The sequence below is a fragment of the Arachis hypogaea genome, chromosome 19 (assembly GCF_003086295.3).
Source record: "Arachis hypogaea cultivar Tifrunner chromosome 19, arahy.Tifrunner.gnm2.J5K5, whole genome shotgun sequence".
Classification (NCBI taxonomy): domain Eukaryota; kingdom Viridiplantae; phylum Streptophyta; class Magnoliopsida; order Fabales; family Fabaceae; genus Arachis; species Arachis hypogaea.
Genome location: NC_092054.1, coordinates 157,666,405 through 157,688,271, shown reverse-complemented (window position 1 = coordinate 157,688,271; position 21,867 = coordinate 157,666,405). Strand labels below are relative to the sequence as shown.

At 36.0% G+C, this 21,867-nt stretch overlaps 4 protein-coding genes across 5 annotated transcripts; 3 read left to right on the top strand and 1 right to left on the bottom strand.

Annotated features, from left to right (window-relative positions):
• The first annotated feature begins 111 nt into the window (after window positions 1–111).
• LOC112776333 (2-hydroxyisoflavanone dehydratase) lies at window positions 112–1,568 on the top strand. The gene is made up of 2 exons (XM_025820459.2): window positions 112–753; window positions 850–1,568. Exons 1-2 carry the CDS (start codon window positions 363–365, stop codon window positions 1,404–1,406), a joined length of 948 nt encoding a protein of 315 aa, XP_025676244.1. The 5' UTR covers window positions 112–362; the 3' UTR covers window positions 1,407–1,568.
• A 980-nt stretch (window positions 1,569–2,548) lies between these two features.
• On the top strand, window positions 2,549–5,229 carry LOC112778527 (uncharacterized). Its single transcript, XM_025822837.3, has 2 exons — window positions 2,549–2,882; window positions 3,440–5,229. Exon 2 carries the CDS (start codon window positions 3,451–3,453, stop codon window positions 5,047–5,049), a length of 1,599 nt encoding a protein of 532 aa, XP_025678622.1. The 5' UTR covers window positions 2,549–2,882; window positions 3,440–3,450; the 3' UTR covers window positions 5,050–5,229.
• Window positions 5,230–6,022: 793 nt separating this feature from the next.
• LOC112778526 (probable ATP-dependent DNA helicase CHR12) lies at window positions 6,023–13,765 on the bottom strand. The gene is made up of 12 exons (XM_025822835.3): window positions 13,355–13,765; window positions 12,177–12,321; window positions 11,288–11,352; window positions 10,393–10,581; window positions 10,150–10,299; window positions 9,580–9,969; window positions 9,004–9,263; window positions 8,642–8,860; window positions 8,294–8,501; window positions 8,067–8,220; window positions 7,050–7,655; window positions 6,023–6,949 (listed from the first exon to the last, which is right to left on the bottom strand). Exons 1-12 carry the CDS (start codon window positions 13,526–13,528, stop codon window positions 6,240–6,242), a joined length of 3,270 nt encoding a protein of 1,089 aa, XP_025678620.1. The 5' UTR covers window positions 13,529–13,765; the 3' UTR covers window positions 6,023–6,239.
• A 2,653-nt stretch (window positions 13,766–16,418) lies between these two features.
• LOC112777171 (uncharacterized) lies at window positions 16,419–20,793 on the top strand. Of its 2 annotated transcripts, none has more exons than XM_025821472.3 (3): window positions 16,419–16,616; window positions 17,335–17,438; window positions 17,534–20,793. In XM_025821472.3, exon 3 carries the CDS (start codon window positions 17,622–17,624, stop codon window positions 19,881–19,883), a length of 2,262 nt encoding a protein of 753 aa, XP_025677257.2. In that variant the 5' UTR covers window positions 16,419–16,616; window positions 17,335–17,438; window positions 17,534–17,621; the 3' UTR covers window positions 19,884–20,793. The 2 variants fall into 2 exon arrangements, with proteins under 2 accessions (XP_025677257.2, XP_072082649.1); XM_072226548.1 differs by having other exon boundaries at window positions 16,469–16,606.
• The last annotated feature ends 1,074 nt before the right edge of the window (window positions 20,794–21,867 follow it).

Sequence of the window (21,867 nt, the reverse complement as noted above, 5' to 3'; positions counted from 1 at the left end):
TGACCACACCCAAAAAATATATTGTAAAAAAAGTGTGCTTTTAAATGGGGTAGATATAGATTTGCCACCATCCACTACCTTGAAGCAGATAATAATATTATCAAATCACTGGGTAGGTAGGGCGGCACGAGGAAGCCAACAAGTTTTGGGTTTTCCATTACCATTTCATTGAAGTGACGTTTGACTTTTGTTGTTATTGTTATTTTGACTCAATTAGCCACTTGAGTTGATTATTATTAGTAAATAAGAAATTAACTAATTATGCAGTATTAAAAATCAGAATAAAATGCTCTGTTTTCTTGCACCTACCCCTGTTTCTTCTTCACACCACTCTCTCTGTTTTCTATTCCCTCAAAACTTGAATGGCTTCTTCAACCACCACCAAGGAGATAGACAGAGAGCTTCCACCTCTTCTGAGAGTTTACAAGGACGGAACCGTTGAACGCTTTCTAGGCTCTTCGTATGTGCCACCTTCACCACAAGACCCAGACACTGGAGTTTCATCCAAAGACATCGTCATATCAGAGAACCCTTTAATCTCTGCAAGGCTTTACCTTCCAAAACTTGAAAACCATCACCAGAAGCTTCCAATCTTGGTCTACTTCCACGGCGGCGCGTTTTGCCTCGAATCCGCATTCTCCTTCCTCCACCAACGCTACCTCAACATCATAGCTTCACAAGCAAAGGTTCTCGTAGCTTCCATAGAGTACAGGCTCGCACCAGAACACCCTCTTCCTGCTGCATATGAAGATGGTTAGTCAAATTAACAACTTTAACTTTATTCATTGATAATCAGATAATCACTGTTATCTTATATTAGTATTCGCATACGTATTTGTATTCGTATAGGATGGTATGCACTGAATTGGATCAGTTCCAACAAGAGCGAGCCATGGTTGATGAATCATGGAGATTTCAACAGATTCTACATAGGAGGTGACACTTCGGGTGCAAACATAGCACACTACTTATTGCTCCGCGTTGACCAGTTACCGAACCAAGTCAAAATCTCAGGGGCAGTGCTTGCTTTTCCATTGTTCTGGAGTTCAAAGCCGATTCTGAACGAAGCAGTTGAAGGACATGAAGAGAGCTCAGCAATGCAGGTGTGGAAATTCGTGTACCCTGATGCACCGGGTGGTATTGACAACCCACTGATAAATCCATTGGCACCTGGTGCAGCCAGCTTGAAGGAGCTTGGGTGCCCTAAAATTCTGATCTTTGTTGCTGGCAAAGATGAGCTTAGGGACAGAGGGATTTGGTACTGTGATGCTGTGAAGAAGAGTGGGTGGAATGGTGACGTGGAACTTATTGAAGTTGAAGGAGAGGAACACTGTTTTCAGATCTATCATCCTCAAACTCATAACTCCAACAACATGATTAGTCGCATAGCCTCTTTCCTTGTTTGACCATACATGTTTCTGATTATTATGAATAAGTATATTGAGCAGTGGCAATAAATTTGGGGAACAATTATTACAAGTTAATCGATCATAATAATTATAGTAAAATGTAATATGTTTTTGGTACCAAAACAGATATACAATACAAGGGCTATGCTTTATATATAAGTAAGTATTTTTTCATTCAAATTTTATTTAAATATATTTTATATCAACAAAAATTATTCTCATTAAAAGAGGATGATTACAGGTGTTTTATCTTTTTTTTCATGCGCTTCTTCTTTTTCTTTTAAATACATGCATATGTCATCTTCTTCTTCTTTCAAATTCACTTATACCTCATCTTCTTTCTCCTCCTTTGTTCACGCAAATTCTTCTTCTGCTTCTTCTGCCTCTCTTCCTCCTCTTTTTCTTCTTCTTCTTCTCTTTCGTTATTGTCATCACCAATAACACCAACATTTTGCTAATGAATTATTTTTTCAATCAAATTGAATTGAATTGAATGGACGTAATGTTCTGAATATGAATTAAATTGAATTGATAATCTCTACATTGTAGATAGAGGTGTTTCGAATTTGATTTTATATAATGGATTATGTTTTGTTCATTCTACGATTGTTTCACCATGAGTACGTGTTCGGTTCATTACGCAGAAAACTGTATGACTTTGATTTTATATAATGAATCACCATGAGTACGTGTTCGATTCAGATATTCGAATTTGAATTTGATTTTATATAATGTTTCATTCATTTAGTATTATACAATTGTTTCACCATCAGTTCATTTCTGTTCTGCATAATTTATAACTCTCCCTTCTCACCTTCTACTGCTTGGAGAGAAGGAGAAAAATATAAAAAAAAAATACAGCAACAACAACAAAAGAATAACGATAAAGAAAAAACACGTGAAGAAGAAGGAACGCAGAAAAAAAGTGAAGAAAAATGAGGAGAGGAGAAACGCAAAAAAGAAGGTAAAATTAATTGGATGAACTTAAATGCCAAAATTATTTGGATGTAGAGAATATCTCGTAATATAATATATCATATGCAACAATATTGATTATAAATTATAAATTAATACGTGTTAATTCTTAATTGACGGCGAAATAAAAAACAAAACAAATGCAAGACGGTTTAATTCGATTTGACAGTGAACGGTTTAAGAAGTATAGTAAATAACTAAAATAAGATAAGCTATTTATATTAAAAAAATAAAATGAAAAATCAATAATGAATCACTTTTAAGTTTTAAAATCATTAACTTTAGACAGAGAGGAATAGAGGCTATCATCATTAATCACCATTAACCACATGCCGCATTTGCACTTTTTCAAAAGCGATAATCATTTTCAGGTTTTCCCTCCACACTCTCGCTGTTCCATTTAAATTCAAGGTCTCGCGAGTTTCTCAGTCACACACACACTGCGTTGGCGCTGCAAATAACCCAAGTCTCGGATCACCGTTCAACAGAGCCAAAGAGGTACCATTTTCAAATTTCTAGGGTTGTTTATCTTCTTCGTCGTGTTCTCCATTGCCCTACCTTTACGTAGTCTCAGATCTGTTTCATTGTTTTTTTTGGCTTAAACCTGGGATTTTTATTAGGATTATTTGCCGGCGATTTGCTCGGGTGTTTGTCCGAGGAAACGACCTCGTACTTTAACTGTGTTACATGTCACCTTGTTTTTATTAGGCTCGTTAAACCCTTATTTTGTTTCCCTCATAATACTTTGTGGTTTTACTTTGTTTAGTTTAGGTCATCATTACAAGTGCAGATTATGAATGAAATGGAAGGAAACAGGGCCTTACTTTTGGCAACGAATTTCATCCTGGTTTTTATTTTGTTTTCTTCTGATATGTGATATTTGGTATGCTATGGCTTGGAAAATGTGGCCGTTGATAATAGTTGGCACCTTGATTCGAGGATATACATCTATGGATGCAATTGTTTCACAATAAATCTTCATGAGCTAAATTTTTACTCTTAATTCTGTTGAAAATATTCCCGTTAATTAGAATAACTTACATGGACATTTGTAGGTTTCATTGCTATGGAGCTGAATTCGCCGCAGAGACCGTTTTCAATCAAATTGTGGCCACCTAGTCAGAACACTAGACAGACACTTGTGGAGAGGATGGCCAACAATCTGACAACGAAATCTGTTTTCACACAAAGGTATGGAAATTTGGACAAGGAAGAAGCTCAAGAGAATGCAAAAAGAATTGAGGATGTGGCTTTTGCAACAGCAAATCAACACTATGAGCAGGAGCCCGATGGTGATGGAGGTTCTGCAGTCCAGCTTTATGCCAAAGAATGTAGTAAGCTCCTCTTAGAAGTTCTCAAAAGAGGGCCGGGTCTAAATGGTAAAGAAGAAGTGGTAGCATCTGATAATACCTCTGCACCTGCTGAATCTGTATTTGATATATCCAAAGGCAAAAGGGCCTTTATTGAACCTGATGAGGCCGAGGAACTACTAAGGCCGTTAAAGGAGCCAGAAAATTCTTTCACCAAAATATGCTTCAGCAACCGGAGTTTTGGACTAGGAGCAGCAGAAGTTGCCCAGCCCATTCTCAGTTCCATCAAGCACCAGTTGAAAGATGTAGATCTATCGGATTTTATTGCTGGAAGACCAGAAGCTGAAGCTCTTGATGTCATGAATATATTCTCAACTGCACTAGAGGGTGCTGCCCTAAGGTCTTTAAACCTCTCTGACAACGCTTTAGGGGAGAAAGGTGTTAGAGCATTTGGAGCACTATTGAAGTCGCAAAACCACTTGGAGGAGCTTTATCTAATGAATGATGGAATCTCAGAGGAAGCTGCTCAAGCAATTTGTGAATTGATTCCTTCTACTGAGAAGCTCAAGGTTCTTCATTTCCATAATAATATGACCGGAGATGAAGGGGCATTAGCTATAGCTGAGATTGTGAAGCGTTCTCCTTCCTTGGAGGATTTTCGTTGTTCCTCCACAAGGATAGGTGCTGAAGGTGGAGTTGCCCTGTCCAATGCTTTAGGAAATTGTATCCATCTGAGGAAGCTTGATTTGCGAGATAACATGTTTGGAGTAGAGGGTGGTATTTCTTTGAGTAAAGCTCTTACAAGGCATGCAGAATTGAGAGAGATATACCTGAGCTACCTCAACTTAGAAGATGATGGTGCAATTGCTATAATCAATGCTCTTAAGGAATCAGCACCTTACCTTGAAGTTCTGGAGATGAGTGGAAATGACATTACAGCCGAAGCTGTTCCTGCAATAGGAGCATGCCTAGAAGCAAAGATCTTCCTTGCCAAGTTGAACCTCTCCGAGAATGAACTCAAGGACGAAGGTGCCATCCAGGTAAGCAAGGCTTTAGAAGGCCACGTTCACTTAAAGGAAGTTGATCTGAGTAGCAACAAAATATCGAGGGCGGGGGCTCAACAGTTGGCTCTGACTGTGGTGCAAAAGGCAAATTTCCAACTTCTATTCATCAATGGAAACATCATTTCCACTGAAGGGGTTGAAGAGTTGAAGGACATATTCAAAACTTCTTTGGACATGCTTGGTCCATTAGATGAAAATGACCCTGATGGAATAGACAACGATGAAGATTCTGATGAAGAGGGTGGTGATAATGAACTGGAATCGAAAATGAAGAGTCTTGCAGTTAATTGAAATGTAGTAGTACACTTTTATGTTTTGATGCTCAAGTAAACTCTTTATGGCAGTGTTAGACCATTTTATTCGTAGCAGTTTATGTATTTATGAAGGTGCACCAGTAGAAACATTGAGGATATATAGACATGTATCTGGATTATGTATGTTAATCATATTTTGAATGCTTCCTTTAATTTCTTTTGATGTGTGGCAACCGTGTAGCCTACTCATTTTTTCCCTTGAGGAATTATTCTAAACTAAGATGGAGACCTGCGCAGTGCTGGACCAAAATGTGTATTTTATGAAAATATTTTGGTAATAATACTCTTAAAAATTAGTCTAAACTCCATTGTAGTGTAAACTATTTGTAAATTTTATTACTCTATATTTATTTCTATAAAATTTAAAACTACTTAATATACTAATTGCGATAGTAACATAATACATTTTATTTTAAATAGATGAATTTTGTATGTTTCAAGAAAATTTTTCTTTTGTAGATAAAGTTTCCTGAAATCCATAAATTTAAAGAATATACGGAGTTATAAACTAAAATGTTTTGAAATCTAATGATTTTAACCAAAAGTATGCATGTGCTAATATTCCTTTAGCATGTCTGCATGAAGAATATTAAAGTCAGATTGTCAACAACATGGACTCATGTTCATGCAATCATGTGAAATCAACATATTAATATATTGCATTCTGAATGAACTCATCAAATAATCTAAGGAGAATCTGGTGCACAAGCATTCTGCAGTAACCCAAGATCCCAAGAAGAATCGCATCCAAAAGGTTAGATGTATGCGGTCTAAATGAAAATTACATCAGTGAATAATATTTACTTTCTCATATAAAAAAAAAAAGAGTAAAAAACTGTCAGGATACCTAAATTTTTACAAGAAATTCTTATATTACCCTGTCTAATAACATTTGACAAAGTTTTATTCCATTTTTATCCGGACAGAAGCATGTAAATGAACCAGAAAAATAATACTAAATAAATTGATTGATTTTGCACTAATGCTGATAGACATGTTACAAATACCACAATAAATTTCAGAGCATTATCATTTGTTGAGAAAGTACAAAATCTACTAATGGCTGCTGATAGACTCAGGAACTAAAACCAAAATTGCATTGAATAGCTCTGCTAAAAAAAAAATTATATATATATCAGCCACGACTAACTATAAACTTAATTGGAATCAGTTCCAGCTAGCTCTTCCATTTGAACTCTGTCCTTTGGTATCAGATGATGAACTCTGACCATAGCTTGATCTCTTCTTTCTGTGAGTGTTCCATGATAACACATGCTGGTTCAAGCCACTTCCTTTGACATCCTCGTATGCATGCCTATGGGAATTTGCGCCTTCAAGCTTGGGTTTCTTTGAGGCAGGGGTCACATGGAAACTATCTTCACTTGTTCTGTCATTTGCCATGTGGACACTCTCAGCGCGGAGTTCCAAGAACCTTTCTTCAGCCCCTGAATTGTCGCTGGCTTGTGCTGCGTTGTCAGATGAGAGGTGGTCTCTTCTCTTCCCCCTTACTGAAAGCCTTGATAGATCTTCTCCGTTCTCCACGGCCTTCATCCATTGAAGATCACTTAATGTATCTGCATAAACAACTTCTTTTCTTTTACGCTTTCCAGTAGCACTGCCATTGTTGAAATCTTTGAGCTTTTCATCCTTGTTATGAAGGGGAGAGTACACCCAATCTGGCAATTCATGCTCGTCCATTAAACGAGATCTGTAATTTTCCTTTAGTCTTCTCTCTTCATCCATTTTTTCAAATAGCCAAAATTCCTCATCTGATCGGGCTGCGAGGCGGTTAATTTCTCGCTCACTAGGTACATCTGTCCCAAGTGAACTTGTACCTCTACGCATAATCTCCTCTAGCATTTCTCTTCTATCCTGAGCTGAAATAATAATGCCACATACTCAATTAGTCTGGTTTTTTTGGCAATATGAAGTTATAAACTATATTCAAGCAAATAACAATTCTCAAGAACTACAAACCTGTTGAAGTTGTGTTGAAAAGTCCTGCCTGGATGACTTTTGCATCAATGCCCATCTTTTGTTTTGCACGCTCTAAAATCACCTCTTCAATTGATCCTACACTAACCAACACGAAAACTCTAACTTCTTTCTTTTGACCAATGCGATGTGCTCGATCCTCTGCTTGTTGATCCATTTGGGGGTTCCAATCACTGTCAAATATTATAACAGTATCTGCTGTTTGCAAGTTCAAACCAAGACCTCCAGCACGGGTGCTCAAGAGAAACATGAAGTATGGGGAGTCAGGAGCATTGAATTTTCGTAATAGAGTGCCTCTTTCCTCCGTTTTTGTCGAGCCATCAAGTCTTAGATACTTAAAATCATGAAGTCTCAAATAAATCTCGAGAATATCCATGAGTCTCGTCATTTGTGAAAAAAGGAGGACTCTGTGGCCTGCTCTGCGAAGTTTTGGGAGCAAACGGTCAAGAAGTTCAAACTTACCTGATGCTCTGACAATCTCCTCCTTACGGTTATACATATCATAATCTCCCACAAAGAGGTATGGATGGTTGCAACACTTTCTGAGTTGCATTGTTAAGTTCTGCAAGCTCTTTGATTTTCCAGAACCTACATATTTTTTTCCATATTTACTTTAAAACTTTGCAACACAAGCGGTAAGAAATCGTTAAGCTCACAAGGATCTAAAAATCAACTAATGTTACAGGTTTAGTTTTCCTAACAAAAGTAAGACAGACACCAACAGCAGGTGAAAGAAAGCCAAATTTATCTTGAATTACCAAATATTCATATTTCACTGATTTATAGCAAACTTGCAACAGGTAAAACATACCAATGTAATATACAATTGAAGGGAATCTATGCTTATAGCTTACTTAGCAAAGATCAACTAATTCATAGGCTGTAGGCATGTTGAAAAGAAAGAAAAAAATTCATGAAGATAATAATAACTTGCATTTTACCAAGTTAACAGGAGCAGTGAATTAAGAGATAGCTGCAAAACAAGAAATAGATACAGACCATTGTCTAAGCCAACTCTGCCTACGTCAGTGACTTGTTGATAATATACTTTCTGCCAGGCTGACATATCACATTTGAGTATGACCTGAGATTTCGAGGGAAGAAATTTTTCCACCTCATCCTTTTTTCTTCTTAATATGAAGGGCCTTATTACCTAAGAGTCAATGAAACACTTCAGAAAGAAGCCGCAAAAAGCAAGAGATATAGAAAATGGAAGAGAAATTTACTTGATGTAGACGTCGAATAATCAAAAGTTGTTCTTCATCTGTTAAAGAGACATCAACTCGATCAGCAAAAGGGGCATTAAACCAGTCCTCGAAATTCTGAACAGAGTTGAAAATGTTTGGAAGGAGAAAATTAAGCAGGGACCACAACTCCTGCAAGCTGTTTTGAATTGGGGTGCCAGTTAACAGGAGTCTGCGTTGAATGTGATAGCTGCACACAAGTAAAATTTAAATTAGATAAGAGGACTTCAATATTCAAAAGCTATCCCACTCAATATTCATCAACTATTTTCTTTAGTTGGTACAGTCATCAGGCTGTTTAGCATCAATACCGGTCGTTTAGAATCATACCCGGCTTCCAATGTCCTTGCTAGAGCAGATTCATGATTCTTCAACCGATGTCCTTCATCCACAATCAGGTAGATCCAGTGAATTTTCTTGAGAATTGCTTTATCTCTCATTATAAGATCATAGTGTGTTAGCAGAACGTTAAATTTCCTCTCCCCTAACAAATCATCCTTCATTGCTTTCCTCTCATCCAACCGTCCATCATAAAGAATAGTTGTTATGCTATATCATAAATAAAAAGCACAAGAAATTTGTAAGTGAGTAACTGAGTATAATGTGTAGATTTCACACAGACAGCGATTTCGCTCCCCTCTCCCCACCAGGAGGGCAGGGAATGAAATAATCTGTAGTCTTCCAGCACATACCTTGGAACCCATGTTGAGAATTCATTCATCCAATTTGGCAGAACAGCCTTTGGAGCAACAATCAAATGGGGACCAGTAACACCCTTGTGCTCCATAAGATGTGCTATTAACGAAATTGTTTGTATTGTCTTCCCAAGACCCATTTCATCAGCCAAAATTCCGTTCAAGTTGTTATTAAACAAAGAAAGCATCCACTGGAGCCCTTCTATCTGATATGGTCTTAATTCTCCACCTTGAAGAGTAGATGGTTGCTCAGTAACCTACAAACAAATAAGCTTGTTATATCAATTTACAACATCTTTATACACAAACAACTAATAAGGAGTGACTTTTTCTGTCAATAAGAGAATATAATCATTAGTAAAAAGAGAAATATGAAGTTGGAGGAAACATAAAATATATCGAATCCCATGCACTCTATAATTCATACCAAAAATGAAGCCAAATGCCTACTCTTTATCCCGAATCTGCTATTATGAGAAATGTCTAATAAGGTATAACTCAAACAGCCAACAATTTGTCTAGAACATCAGTTTCTTTATGTTCCAAGTGAAATAAAGGGACCCAAAGACCTACCTTTTCTTGAATCGAATGTATGGCAGAATTGTATTGCCGCTGACCTTCGAGTAAATCACTAGTATCACCATTATGATCAGAATCTATCATATCCATCTCTTCATCAAGAGGTGATTCCTTTTCATTCTTGGAAGCGTCTGACTCAGGTAAATCAACTTCAGAATCTTCCAAGGGTTCTATACCATCTGAATGTTTGGAGTCCTTTTGACGTTGAACAGCAGCTCCTAAATTTACTAGTAGTTTATTGGTTTCTTCAAGAAGCGTGGTTAATCTTTCATTCTTACTCTCCTTCACCATTCTCATGTAAGCTTCTTGATCATCAGCTTTTAACGCTTGGAACCTCAATTTCTCAGCCCGTGTGGCACGTTGTCTTTGCCTTCCATGCCATGCCTACAGAATTACTTTTTGAGAATTCATAGGCCAAGCTTAAACAATAATAAATTATTTCCCAACTCACATAGAAGAGAAAAGACATCTAAACTCCCAAGGACAGTCCACAAAAATGACACTTTCAAAAGATACACCATGTAACCCAAACACCAGTATAAGATAACGGAAGAAACATTGCACCTGAATACCATCATTCCTCTGTTTTCTCCGCTTCACAGAAGCTTGAATTTGCAATTGAAACTCCCGGACGGTATTGAGTATTTCTGCAAAAAATTTTCTTTTTCTAGTTTCTATATGAGTTTTTTCCTCCTCTTCTAATCTCGATAGTCTCTGCATGTGATAATCTTATATGAGATAAGCAGTACAAAAAAATTTCAATACTAGTCTAGAGACTGTAAAATACAGACGAAACATGTGGATCACCTCAGCATCCCTTTTTTTCCTTATTTGATCATCAGCATCCATGGCAAAGGGATCTCCAACACCATATGGCGGACGCTGCAACCTCATCATGCCCCAATCAAACAATTGCCTATCGGGGTATGCACATTTAACATTCAGCCAGTACTCAGAACTCACATCAGACCGAACCTTCGAATGCAACTCTCGTAGCTGCCACAAAAGAAGTCCTTGCCAACAAGGACACAATTTGTTATCGGTTGCAGTTGATTTAAGAACCATAGAAATTCAAGTAATTTCCTCATTAGAAATTATTCCTCAACTATTGGATATGACATTTTTTCCCTTGTTTTCTTAAACTAAAGAGATTCATTTCCATTTACTATTTCAATGAAAATAAATGAATACAAATAGTAACAGAACTAATTTAATCTATATTAATTATGTACATAACTTTTAATACATTCTAATATAAACTATACATAATATCGTAGTCATACACTAAAATGTGGATGGTAATAATACTTAAAAAAATATACTATACTAAGATATGTAATACAATATATAATAAAAAATTTTGAGTAAAATAACTATCATCAACTAATATTAATCTTTATGCTTCAAGCTAAGTTTTAAATTTTTTTTTCATTTTCTAATATGGATTATATTCTATCAACTTGTTCTTGCCTCTTTGAAACAAGGAAAACCTCTGGTTCTGCAAATGGCTAAAAAATATTCAGCTATATATGATATCAAATATATAAAAGGTTATTCTATGTAACAATCCTTACGCATGTCTTAATAATATGTTCTTTCATCACCCAAAAAGAAATCCTTACATAACCTACTATGGGTGAGGTGATAACTAGTTTTGGTAAATAAACTTAGCATCAAAGAAAGGTTCAAGAATCAATTTTACCTTTAGACCATAAAGTTCAAGCAGACACTTTGTTTGCAAATCCTCTCCCCTTGTTGAAGGCAATCCTGATTCAAAACAATAATAAAAGTTTTCAGTAAGGTAGTCAAGATTTTTAAAGGCCATTGGGTAGAAATGATTGTGGAAATAAAGACAGCATGTTAGAACTATCTTAAAGTCACTTCGTCAGTCAATACTTTAAGGGGGATGGTGTTCACTAATATTGTTTTTGTTGTCTCCGTGTGACCTCAAGGTCACGGATTGAAGTAGTCGAATCAGCCACATATGTAATTATCAAGTTAGGCTACCTACATTACACCAAAGGGTGCGGCCTTTTCCCGAACCTTGCTTAACGCAGAATGTTTGTGTACTAGGCCGTCCTATTTCCCTTTTTAATCTTTATTGCCTATTCACATTAGCATCACTGTCAATCCATTGTCAATTTGTCATTACTCAATGTCAACTTAAGTTTCATCATTGACTTATTTTTTGCTATGAGAATAAGTTAGACATTTTCCTAAAAGATATATTTATATCAACGATACAACAACATTGCCTTATTGCATCAAAGGATGTGGTGGAAGCTCAGCCTTAACCTGTTTTTCACCACCTGACGATACTAATATAAACAAGCAAACGTCCTTTACAATAGAATCCTTTTGGAATTTATGCAAGTCATAATTCTAGCTAATTCAATCAATGGGCTTGCATAAACTATACCTCTAAAGATCATTACTATTAAAAAAAATTAAGCAAACATCAATTGATAGTGATCAGTGAACATGATGTGAGCATTTACAAATAAACTCAAATTCTATACCATGTTTACAAGGTCAAAAAACCATAAATATAAATAAAGAGGAGGTATTTCATTTTTACTAAAATTGTTAACCTTCAAGTTCATTTAATCGATGCTGTATCCGATTTTGATAACGGCTTTCCCTTGCTCTCTCTAATTCGGAACCCGACGGGCGTTGCCTAAACAATGCACCTTCAAGGTCTGTAATTAAATTTTCACTAGAATTCCCTATATCATCCTGCATGATGATTAATGAATAATAGAAACATCATTATGTAATAATTTTATCAGAAACTTGAAAGTATAGACAAACTTGAAAGTATAGGCAACACTTGTTCTTGCATTCAAATTACTTATAAGAGTAATCTATAATCAAACAACCAAAATAAGTGTGTTGTAAGATGAACAATAACACTAGAAGAAGTAGAAATATGGGTATGCAGAACATGTAAGTAACATCACTGTTTCTTTGGAGCAAAGCTATTAAATAAATTAATGTATGCCATAATTTATTCTGTATGCTCTTCTAGATTGATTTGCCAAAAGAGTTGTTTAACATTAAAATAAAATATGACTGAGCTAGTGCATATTAAAAAGTGTGTTTTTTTAATACGTTTATGTTTTGTAGGAAACCCAACTCATAACCACAAGTATTTTAGTTGACTCTACTATGGTCAAAGAGCAACCTTCCATCATTCATGCTTCATGAAAGAACTCATAAACCTTGCGTCACCCATAATGTAACTGTGATTCACAAGTTCATGAGAGCTAAAGAAACCTTAAACCTATCGTGCAGACTGAAGAAAAATATAAATTCATGGTAAAGTGGTAAACAAGTCAAATAAAAAAATGATGAGAGGTGTAGCTGGCAGCTGCATTGTATACGAACAACAATCAATAGGCTGAGAAAGACTCCAAACAAACCATTGAGAAAAGGCACATATCACCATGAAACAACAAAACAAACCACCAACTCCAACAACTCCATACCACATCAAATTAAATCCAGCTACAAGTAAAACTAAAACTAAACACCCCATTACAACAATCAAGAGACGAAGCAAAATAAGAATAAAAAAGGGCAAAACTTTCCAGAAATTTCGACATAAGCAGCCTCAAAAACCCAAAAAAAAAAGTCATGAAATTTGGCCAACCCACATAAAAATCAAGATGAAAGAACGAAACTTGAAGAACGCCCATCAAACCCGATTACCCCAAAACATTGAGGAGCACGAAATCGAGAAGAAAGAATGAGAAGGGGAAAGACGTACTTGGAGCTGGTTCTGCGAAGAAGGGTGAGAGTGATAGATGGTAGAAACAGAACTGAGGAGGTGGGGAGGGAGAGGGAGATCACGGGAGAGGAAGTTGAGAGCACAGATGAGGGTGGTGGCGTGGTCGATGGGCGGTGGCTGAGGCTGCTCCTCCTTGAATGGAGCCATAACCATGGCGGGAACAACGGTCCTTGTGTCTTAAACCAACCAATATTTAAAAAAATTGTGAGGGAACTAATCTGTGTGGGAAAGAAGCTTCTCTTTCTCTGTATGTGTGTGTGAGTGAGCCAGAGAGTAAAAAGAACGAGACACGCACACACACTCTCCCGCGCTATGCTTAGACCCAACCCTCTCTTCGGCGCATTCCTTCTCGGTTTCTAGGGATTTAGTTTTACGCCTAAAAGGGCTTCTTTTATTTCCTCTTCGCCAAACACGTCTCTATATTTGGCTGCAATGACCAATGTGCCCCTCGCTTTTATGTTTATTAGACCAACTATCTAATATCTATTAATAACATTTAATTTAATTTAATTTACCGTCCATTTTACATCCAAATTTTTTTAACAATTAAATTTAATTAAATTGATCTAAATTTAATAAAAATCAATTTTATTAGTGAGCTTGTTTCAACTCTTCACAAACATAAATATTTCATATATCACGCTCTTTAATATGATTACATTTAAAAAAATAATTTCTAAAATCACTCTCACTCTAACACAAAAATTTTAAAATTATTCTCAAAATCTTTTAAAAATTTCTCAAAATCTCTGCAAAACTCAAAAATATTCTTTATGCTAGGTTTCAAATTTTCAACAACAAACACCAAAACAAAAATAAAAAACATTATTAAAGATGATGAGAATCTAAATTATCTATTTCTATTTATTTTTTGTTTTCTCACTTGCAAAATACTAGATTCTCGTATTTATGTACAATTTATGTCTTCGCGATAAAATAGAAGTTTCGAACAATATTTCTCTTTGTAGTGCTGATTTTGTGATAACTGTACTAATTCGGTGTTATCTAATGCATTTTAATGAATTTTCTAAATTTAAAATTGACATGCATATATTTTTTGGTTGATTGAGTTATTTTTATGAACTTATTTTAGTGTAAGTATTTAGTAGATTTAATTTGTGTTTTCGTGATAAAAATAGAAGTTACGAATAGTGATTCTTTTTATAGTGCTAATCTTGTAATAATTGTGCTTGTTCTGTGTTATCTAATACATGTTGATAAGTTTTCTTCATTTAAAATTGACATGCATATTTTTTTTGGTTGATTGAGTCATGTTTGTGTGCTAGTCTTGTTTTAAATGTGTGTTGTGATTATTAAGTGCTTTGCGATATCATTCTGAATTAAATGTGATGTCTTTGATCTCATTGACTTGAATTTATTATAATTAAATCACATATGATTAGTGTAGTAGTTATGATTTTTGGTATCATTTAAAGCATATTGATGAATTTTTCTGATTCAAATTAATTTGGATGTGTTTTGTGGTTGATTAAGTTATGTTTGTGTGCTTGTGTTGTTTTTAGCTAGTGTAATGTCATCATTAAGTATTTTTCATGTCATTCTGGATTAAATATAGTATACTTAATCTCATTGATTTGTATTTATTATAATTAAGTTTTTTTTGTGACTTGTTATAATTAAGTTATATATAATAGATATAGTAATTCTGATGTCATTTAAATTATATATAGTGTTGGGGAGGGATCAATTGGTGTCAAGGAGGGTGAAAACAAGGGTTTGAAAGTTTCTTTCCGAGATAAAGTTGTAGGAGCTTCTAAACCTAAACCTCTATGCATGGATTGTGCACTTGTAGGAGATTGTTTGGCTACTGTGCAAGGCAAACAAGGTGATTCCAAACCTCCAAGTGTTACTTTCTCTGAGGAAGGACTCAAAGCGTTAGCAGAACCCTACTTGGGTTCTATTGTGGTGAAAGTTCTTGGCAAGCCTCTTAGCTACTCAGCGATGGTTTTCAAACTCAAACATGTGTGGAGGCTGCGTGGAGGGTACGAAGTTATGGACGTGGATTTTGGTTATTTCATGATCAAATGTGATTTGATTGAAGATAGAGAGAAAATTCTTTTGGGAGGACCGTGGATGATCCAAGGATATAAATTAGCAGTTAAATCATGGTCTCCATCTTTTCGTCCGAATGAAGCTTCCTTTGGAAATACTTTAGTATGGATTCGCATTTTAGGCTTAAACATTCTTTTCTATCAAGAAGAAGCGATGCGTCGTATAGCAGCAGCAATTGGTAACCCTATCAAAATCGATCTCGCCACTAAGGAAGCAGAGAGAGGAAGATTTGCAAGGGCTTGCGTGGAGATAGACCTGGGGTTGCCTGTTGTCACAGAGGTGTTGGTAAATGGTAGCACATATTGCGTTGAATATGAGAGTTTAGATTTAATCTGTGGTACTTGTAGGTGTTACGGGCATGTACTAGCAGATTGCAAAACCGGTAACAAAGCTCCAGCCTTCTCACCAGGCTCACCGAAAGAGACTCCTTCTCACTAAGCTCCCTTGGGTGCGGCATCCACCGCGTCTTTGGAGAAAATAGGTAGTGGTGCGACGGTGGTTGATGCTCACAATCAATTGAAGATCTTATCACCGGCGGTGCACCAAGTCAAGCAAGTTTTTGAATTTGGAGCAATTAGCGGGAATGACCGTTTGGTTAAGGATAGTGCGGATCTTGTGGAGAATAATGTGCATGCAAATCATGTTCTTGATGAAGGAGTTAATATAAATAATAGGTGGACAAAGTGGGTAGAAAAGGCAAGGCTATTCACGTTGTGGATGGGGGTATTAATGAAGGGAATGAATGGAATAAAGTAGTTAGGAAAAGTAAGGCTACGGTAGGTCCACATATTTCTAATGGTTCAATTGGGCCTATGAACAATAAAACCCAAACAATAAATAAAGGAGGATATGTAAACATAAAGAGAAGAGGCTTTTCTTTGGGCCATAAGGAGACTAAGCTTGGTTCTAATCAGGTGAGGAAAGGGGTCAAGGCCAATAAGGCTGAGGTATTTGGCATCTCTGAAGCGTTATCAGAAAAAGCTAAACAGAGCATTGTTTTTCATTCTCCTCTTATTGGAACGGCAAGAAAGAGACACAGATCAGCATCTTTGCAATCTTCCCCAGTGAACCAGAATGAAACAGATGCAACGGCGCGTGAAGAAGGGGTTAGTGTTGAAGGCAGACCTACGACAATGGCAGAAGCCGCAGTATGAAGTAGTAAGCTTGGGTACAATTTTTTCTTTTGTTGATTATGGATAGACTGAATATTTTGATGTGGAATATTAAGGGTGCCTCAAACAAATTGGCACGGGTTCACTGCAAGGAATTAGTTAATAAATTTCATCCATCTTTTTTTATTATTGTTGAAACTCACTCTTCTTTCAATAATTTGAAATCCTTTTGGGAGGGTCTTGGTTATAATGTTGTAGGAATTGTTGAAGCTGTTGGGCATAAAGGGGGAATTTGGTTCCTCTCTTCAATTCCCAACTTAACTTGCCAGCTAGTAAATAGCTTTGATCAATGCATTACCTTTGATTTTTATTTGGATTCTTATAATTGGAGGTGTAGTGAAATTTATGCTAGCCCTCAGTTTGAGCATAGAATTTTTCTTTGGGAGTATCTTTCTAGTTTGGCAACTTCTTTTGAAGGCCCTTGGCTAGCATTGGGAGATTTTAATAAAATTTTCAAAGAAGATGAAGTTAATGGAGGTCATTTCTCCAGCCACAGAGCTGCTTTATTCTCTTCAACTTTGGATGATTGTGGGTTGTTTGATCTCCAAATGATAGGCAGGAATTTTACATGGTATAGCAGAGTTCAGAATAATATAGATATCACAAAGAAGCTGGATAGAGTGCTTATCAATAGCTCTTGGCTTTCTTTATTTCCTGAGGCTTATGCTGAAATCTTATGTCGTCTTCACTCTGATCATTGCCCTATTTTATTAGGTGCCATGGTATTTCTCAGCCAAAGGGAGATAGGCCATTCTGTTTCCAAGCTGCCTGGAGTACTCACCCTTCCTTCAAGCAAGTTGTACAAAATGCATGGAATGGTAATAATCATAGTATCCCTACAAATTTAAATGCTGTTAAGCAATGGTCCTTGGACTTTAATGCTAAGGTTTTTGGTAATGTTTTTGCTAAGAAGAGGAATTTAGAGAATCGGATCAGCGCCATTCAAAAGAGGTTGGAGGTGACTGATGTTCTTTCATTAAGGATTAAAGAAAAGGAACTTAATGAAGATTATAACCGCATCTTACTTCAGGAGGAGTTGTTTTGGTTTCAAAAGTCAAGGGAAAAAATGGGTGCGGTTTGGTGACAGAAACACCAAGTTCTTCCACCTTCAAACGTTGGTTCACAGGAGATTTAATAAGATTAACGGGCTATTTATTTTTGATGGTTCCTGGTCTACAGATTCAAAAATTCTTCAACAAGAAGCCACCTCTTTCTTTAAAAATCTCTTTTGCTCTACGGAGGAGGTAGAAGTGGATTGCTTGGGAGACGTTACTTTGCCTAACCTTAGTGCCGAAGCTTGTGAGACACTTACTGCTCCAGTGACTCTTGCTGAGGTTAAAGCAGCAGTGTTTAGCATGAACTCCTTTAAGGCTCCAGGTCCGGATGGCATTCAGACTTATTTCTTTAAGGAGTATTGGGAAATTGTAGGAGTGGATATTTGGCAGCTTGTGAATAGTGCTTTCAGGGGTAATCTTATTGATACAAGAATCATGGAAACTCTTATTGTGCTTATCCCGAATGTAGATGTTCCTTCTTATTTCAAGGATTTTTGCCCTATTAGTCTGTGTAATGTGGTCTATAAGGTCATCACAAAGGTTCTTGTTAATCGCCTTCGACCTTTCTTGACAGAGATTATTAGTCCTCTTCAAGGTGGGTTTATCCCAGGGAGGGGCGCCCCCGACAATATAATCATTACTCAAGAGATTCTACACTTCATGAAACAGACCAAGTCCCGTAAAGGAACTCTTGCTTTCAAAATAGACTTGGAAAAAGCTTATGACAGGATTGATTGGCGGTTCCTAGAGCATACTTTGGGAAAGTTTGGTTTTCCTTCAGCTACTATCAGATTAATTATGACTTGTGTTCGAGCTTCCTCGTTGAATTTATTATGGAATGGAAATAGATTAGACAGTTTTGCTCCTAGAAGAGGCCTTCGGCAGGGAGACCCCATGTCTTCCTACCTTTTCGTTTTATGTATGGAGCGCCTAGCTGGGTACATTGCTAACCAAGTTGATTCGGGCCTTTGGGATCCAGTGGCAGTGACCAGGGGTGGTCCTAGAATTTCTCATCTCATGTTTGCAGACGATCTTCTTCTTTTTTGTAAAGCGCAAAAATCTCAGGTAGAATGTGTTATGCATGCCTTCCAAAGCTTCTGTAGAGCATCGGAGATGAAGATCAATTTGGACAAATCAAAGGTCCTGTGCTCTAAGAATGTCAATAATAGAAGGAAGGAACTTTTCACTGGTGTCTCTTCTATCCGTTTTACCCAAGACTTGGGTAAATATCTTGGAGTTAATCTTCACCATGCTAGAGTTACTAGAGCCCCTTTTAATGGTATTGTGGATAAGATCAAAGGTAGGCTTGCTAACTGGAAGGGCAGACTTCTCAATAGAGCCGGCAGGCTTTGTCTCATTAATTCAGTAGCGGCTTCCATTCCAACTTATCAAATGCAGGTATCTTTGTTCCCTTCTTCTGTATCTGATAAGATTACTTCTATGATGCGGCTTTTTCTGTGGAAAGGAAAGGTTGATGGAAGGGGTTTAAGTCTGACTAATTGGAATACAGTTGTCACCCCAAAGAAATTTGGTGGGCTTGGCATTAGAGATCCGGCTTGCGCTAATATTGCTCTGATAGGGAAGCTAATTTGGCAGCTCTTTAACTGTCCGGAGAAGTTTTGGGTCCAACTGATTTTTCATAAATTCCTCAAAACGTTTGATACTAGTCTCTTCATGCCTCCCAGAAATGCATCTCATGTATGGAGGAGTATTTGCAAGGCTTTTAATCTTTTAGGAGATGGTTTCACATGGAATATTGGTCCTCTTAACCAATCTTTTTGGTTTGGAAAATGGAGGATGGAAGGTCCCTTGGCAAAGGAAGTGCCGTATGTTCATATTTCTGATTTTGAGAGTAATATCAGTGATTTTTGGGAGGATGGACAGTGGAAGCTTGAGAGGTGCCACACTCCCTTACCTGACCTTGTTAAACAGAGTATTCTTTCGTATAATCCAGATTGTCAAATGGGAAAGGGGGCTGGTTGGAGGTGGTCAGCAACTCCTTCCAATATTTATTCTTCTAGAAATAGCTACTTGTGGCTTTATAAGCGTGTTTTCAGTTGGGAGGAGCAGACCAATTGGCTTTGGTTATGGCGGACCCGAGTTCCCGATAAGTACAAAATTTTCATTTGGCTATGTATTTATAATGCAATTCCCACAACTGCTTTTCGATTTCATAGAGGTTTGGGCAGCTCTGATTTGTGCCCTTGATGTAATACTGAACCTGAAACGATTTCTCACTGTCTTCGTGAGTGCCCCAAGGCCAAAGCTATCTAGCATAGTTTGAATTTGGAAGTTCACGGTCAACAGTTAGATTACTGGTTGCGCAGTGGCATGAATTCCAATGCCTTCCTCTTCTCGGCGACTATTTGGTAGATTTAGAGGGATCGTAACAATGATGTTTTTAATCCAACTAATCCATGAAGAATGGGTAAGGTTATAGCTCTTATTCATGCTTATCAATTTGAACTTCATAAGTTCTTATCTATACATCATGTGTCTACTCCTTCTTATTTGCTGCTTTCTTGGTCTCCTCCTACCCAATTTTCGATTAAAGTAAACTGTGATGCTAGTATATTTGGTGAATCTGTTGGTTTTGGGTGTGTATTGCGTGATTATAATGGCTCTTGGTTGCGTGGTTGTGCTGGTTCTTTACCACGTGCTACTATTCTTCGAAGCAAGCTTTTTGCAATTTGGAGAGGGCTAATTCTAGCATGGGAAGCTGGGTTTAGAGAGGTCACTTGCGAGACGGATTGTTTGGATGCTTTTATCCTTGTTAATGATAGAAACAACCAAGTGCAAAGTTCTGATAATGATTTGGTGACTAAAATCAAAGAGGTCTTAAGCTGGAATTGGAGAGCAGAAGTCAATCTAATTCAAAGAGATGCCAACCAAGTTGCTGATGCTTTGGCTAAATATGTAGCATCTAATTGCATACAGCAATTAGAATGGAATGAGTTTTGGGAAGATTTAACAGTGTTGTTGCAACGGGACTACGTCCCTAGTGTTTAGTGTTTTTTCTTTGTTTCTTCTTATCCTTAGACACCAAAAAAAAAAAAAATACATTGAGTAGTTTTGGTATCATTATAATTTAAATGTTGTATTGTTATTTATTAACTAATTTTTTTATTCTTTACAACTAAAATGACAATTAAAAAAATTATTAAAAAAAATCATAAAAAAGGAGATAGTAAAATATAATGTAAGTGTAAATACATTGAAACAATTCTATTTTTATTGTATAAATATATTATATAACATGATTTTCAATTTTTTTGCAAAATATTCACAATTTACAGTGCTCTACAAGAATCGTATATGAGATTTTCAATAAAATAAAAAACGAACTTATTTACACAAAAAAAAATGTAACAGAAACAAACTTATTTAACTCATATACAAAGCAACTAGATACGAACTACATTGATTAAAAGAACGAATCAAAATTTCGTCAATTTAATTTGATTCAAAACAATAGTTCAATTCTAGCTGGTTCAATTGATCTTAACTTGCATCATATTTTGTTTTCGAAAATGAAAAAGTTATACAAAATCTAATTTCACTGCTTGCTTTTACAAAAATCAAAACGACCATGAAACAACTAAAATTTTGAACAAAAACGAATTCAAATCTAACAATATTGATCGTAAAAAAGAAAAATTTATAGAAAAAAAGAAAAAAAAATTCACAGAAAAATCAAGAAGACAATAAAAACGAAATGAAAGAAGTCATTTACACTAAATTAATTATATATGTTACATTTAGTTAAAAGGTAATTGGCGCATAAATATAAAATACATTATTCCAACTTGATTGAACTAAGTATTTTGCTTGATTCTAAAATTTTTTGTTTTATTTGACTTTAGGTAAGAATATATAAAATTTCACCGAAAGTATGGCTATCACTTTACAATATATTTTTTATTATTAATTTTGAGTATTCAATGTTTATTATTCATTATTTAAAATTCACTTTGTTTGCGATATATTTTAGTGAAGATTAAATTGTGCAATCGAAGAAAGTCGCCTTATCAACATTTTATTTTGCATTATTGTAAGTTTAAATGTATTTATTTTTATAAAAATGTTATGTATACTCTAAAAAATTAGTTATCAAAATAATTATTATTTATTGACTTATAAAAATATATTTTGTTTAATTTATTTTTAATATATAATTTATATTTGTGTCTGA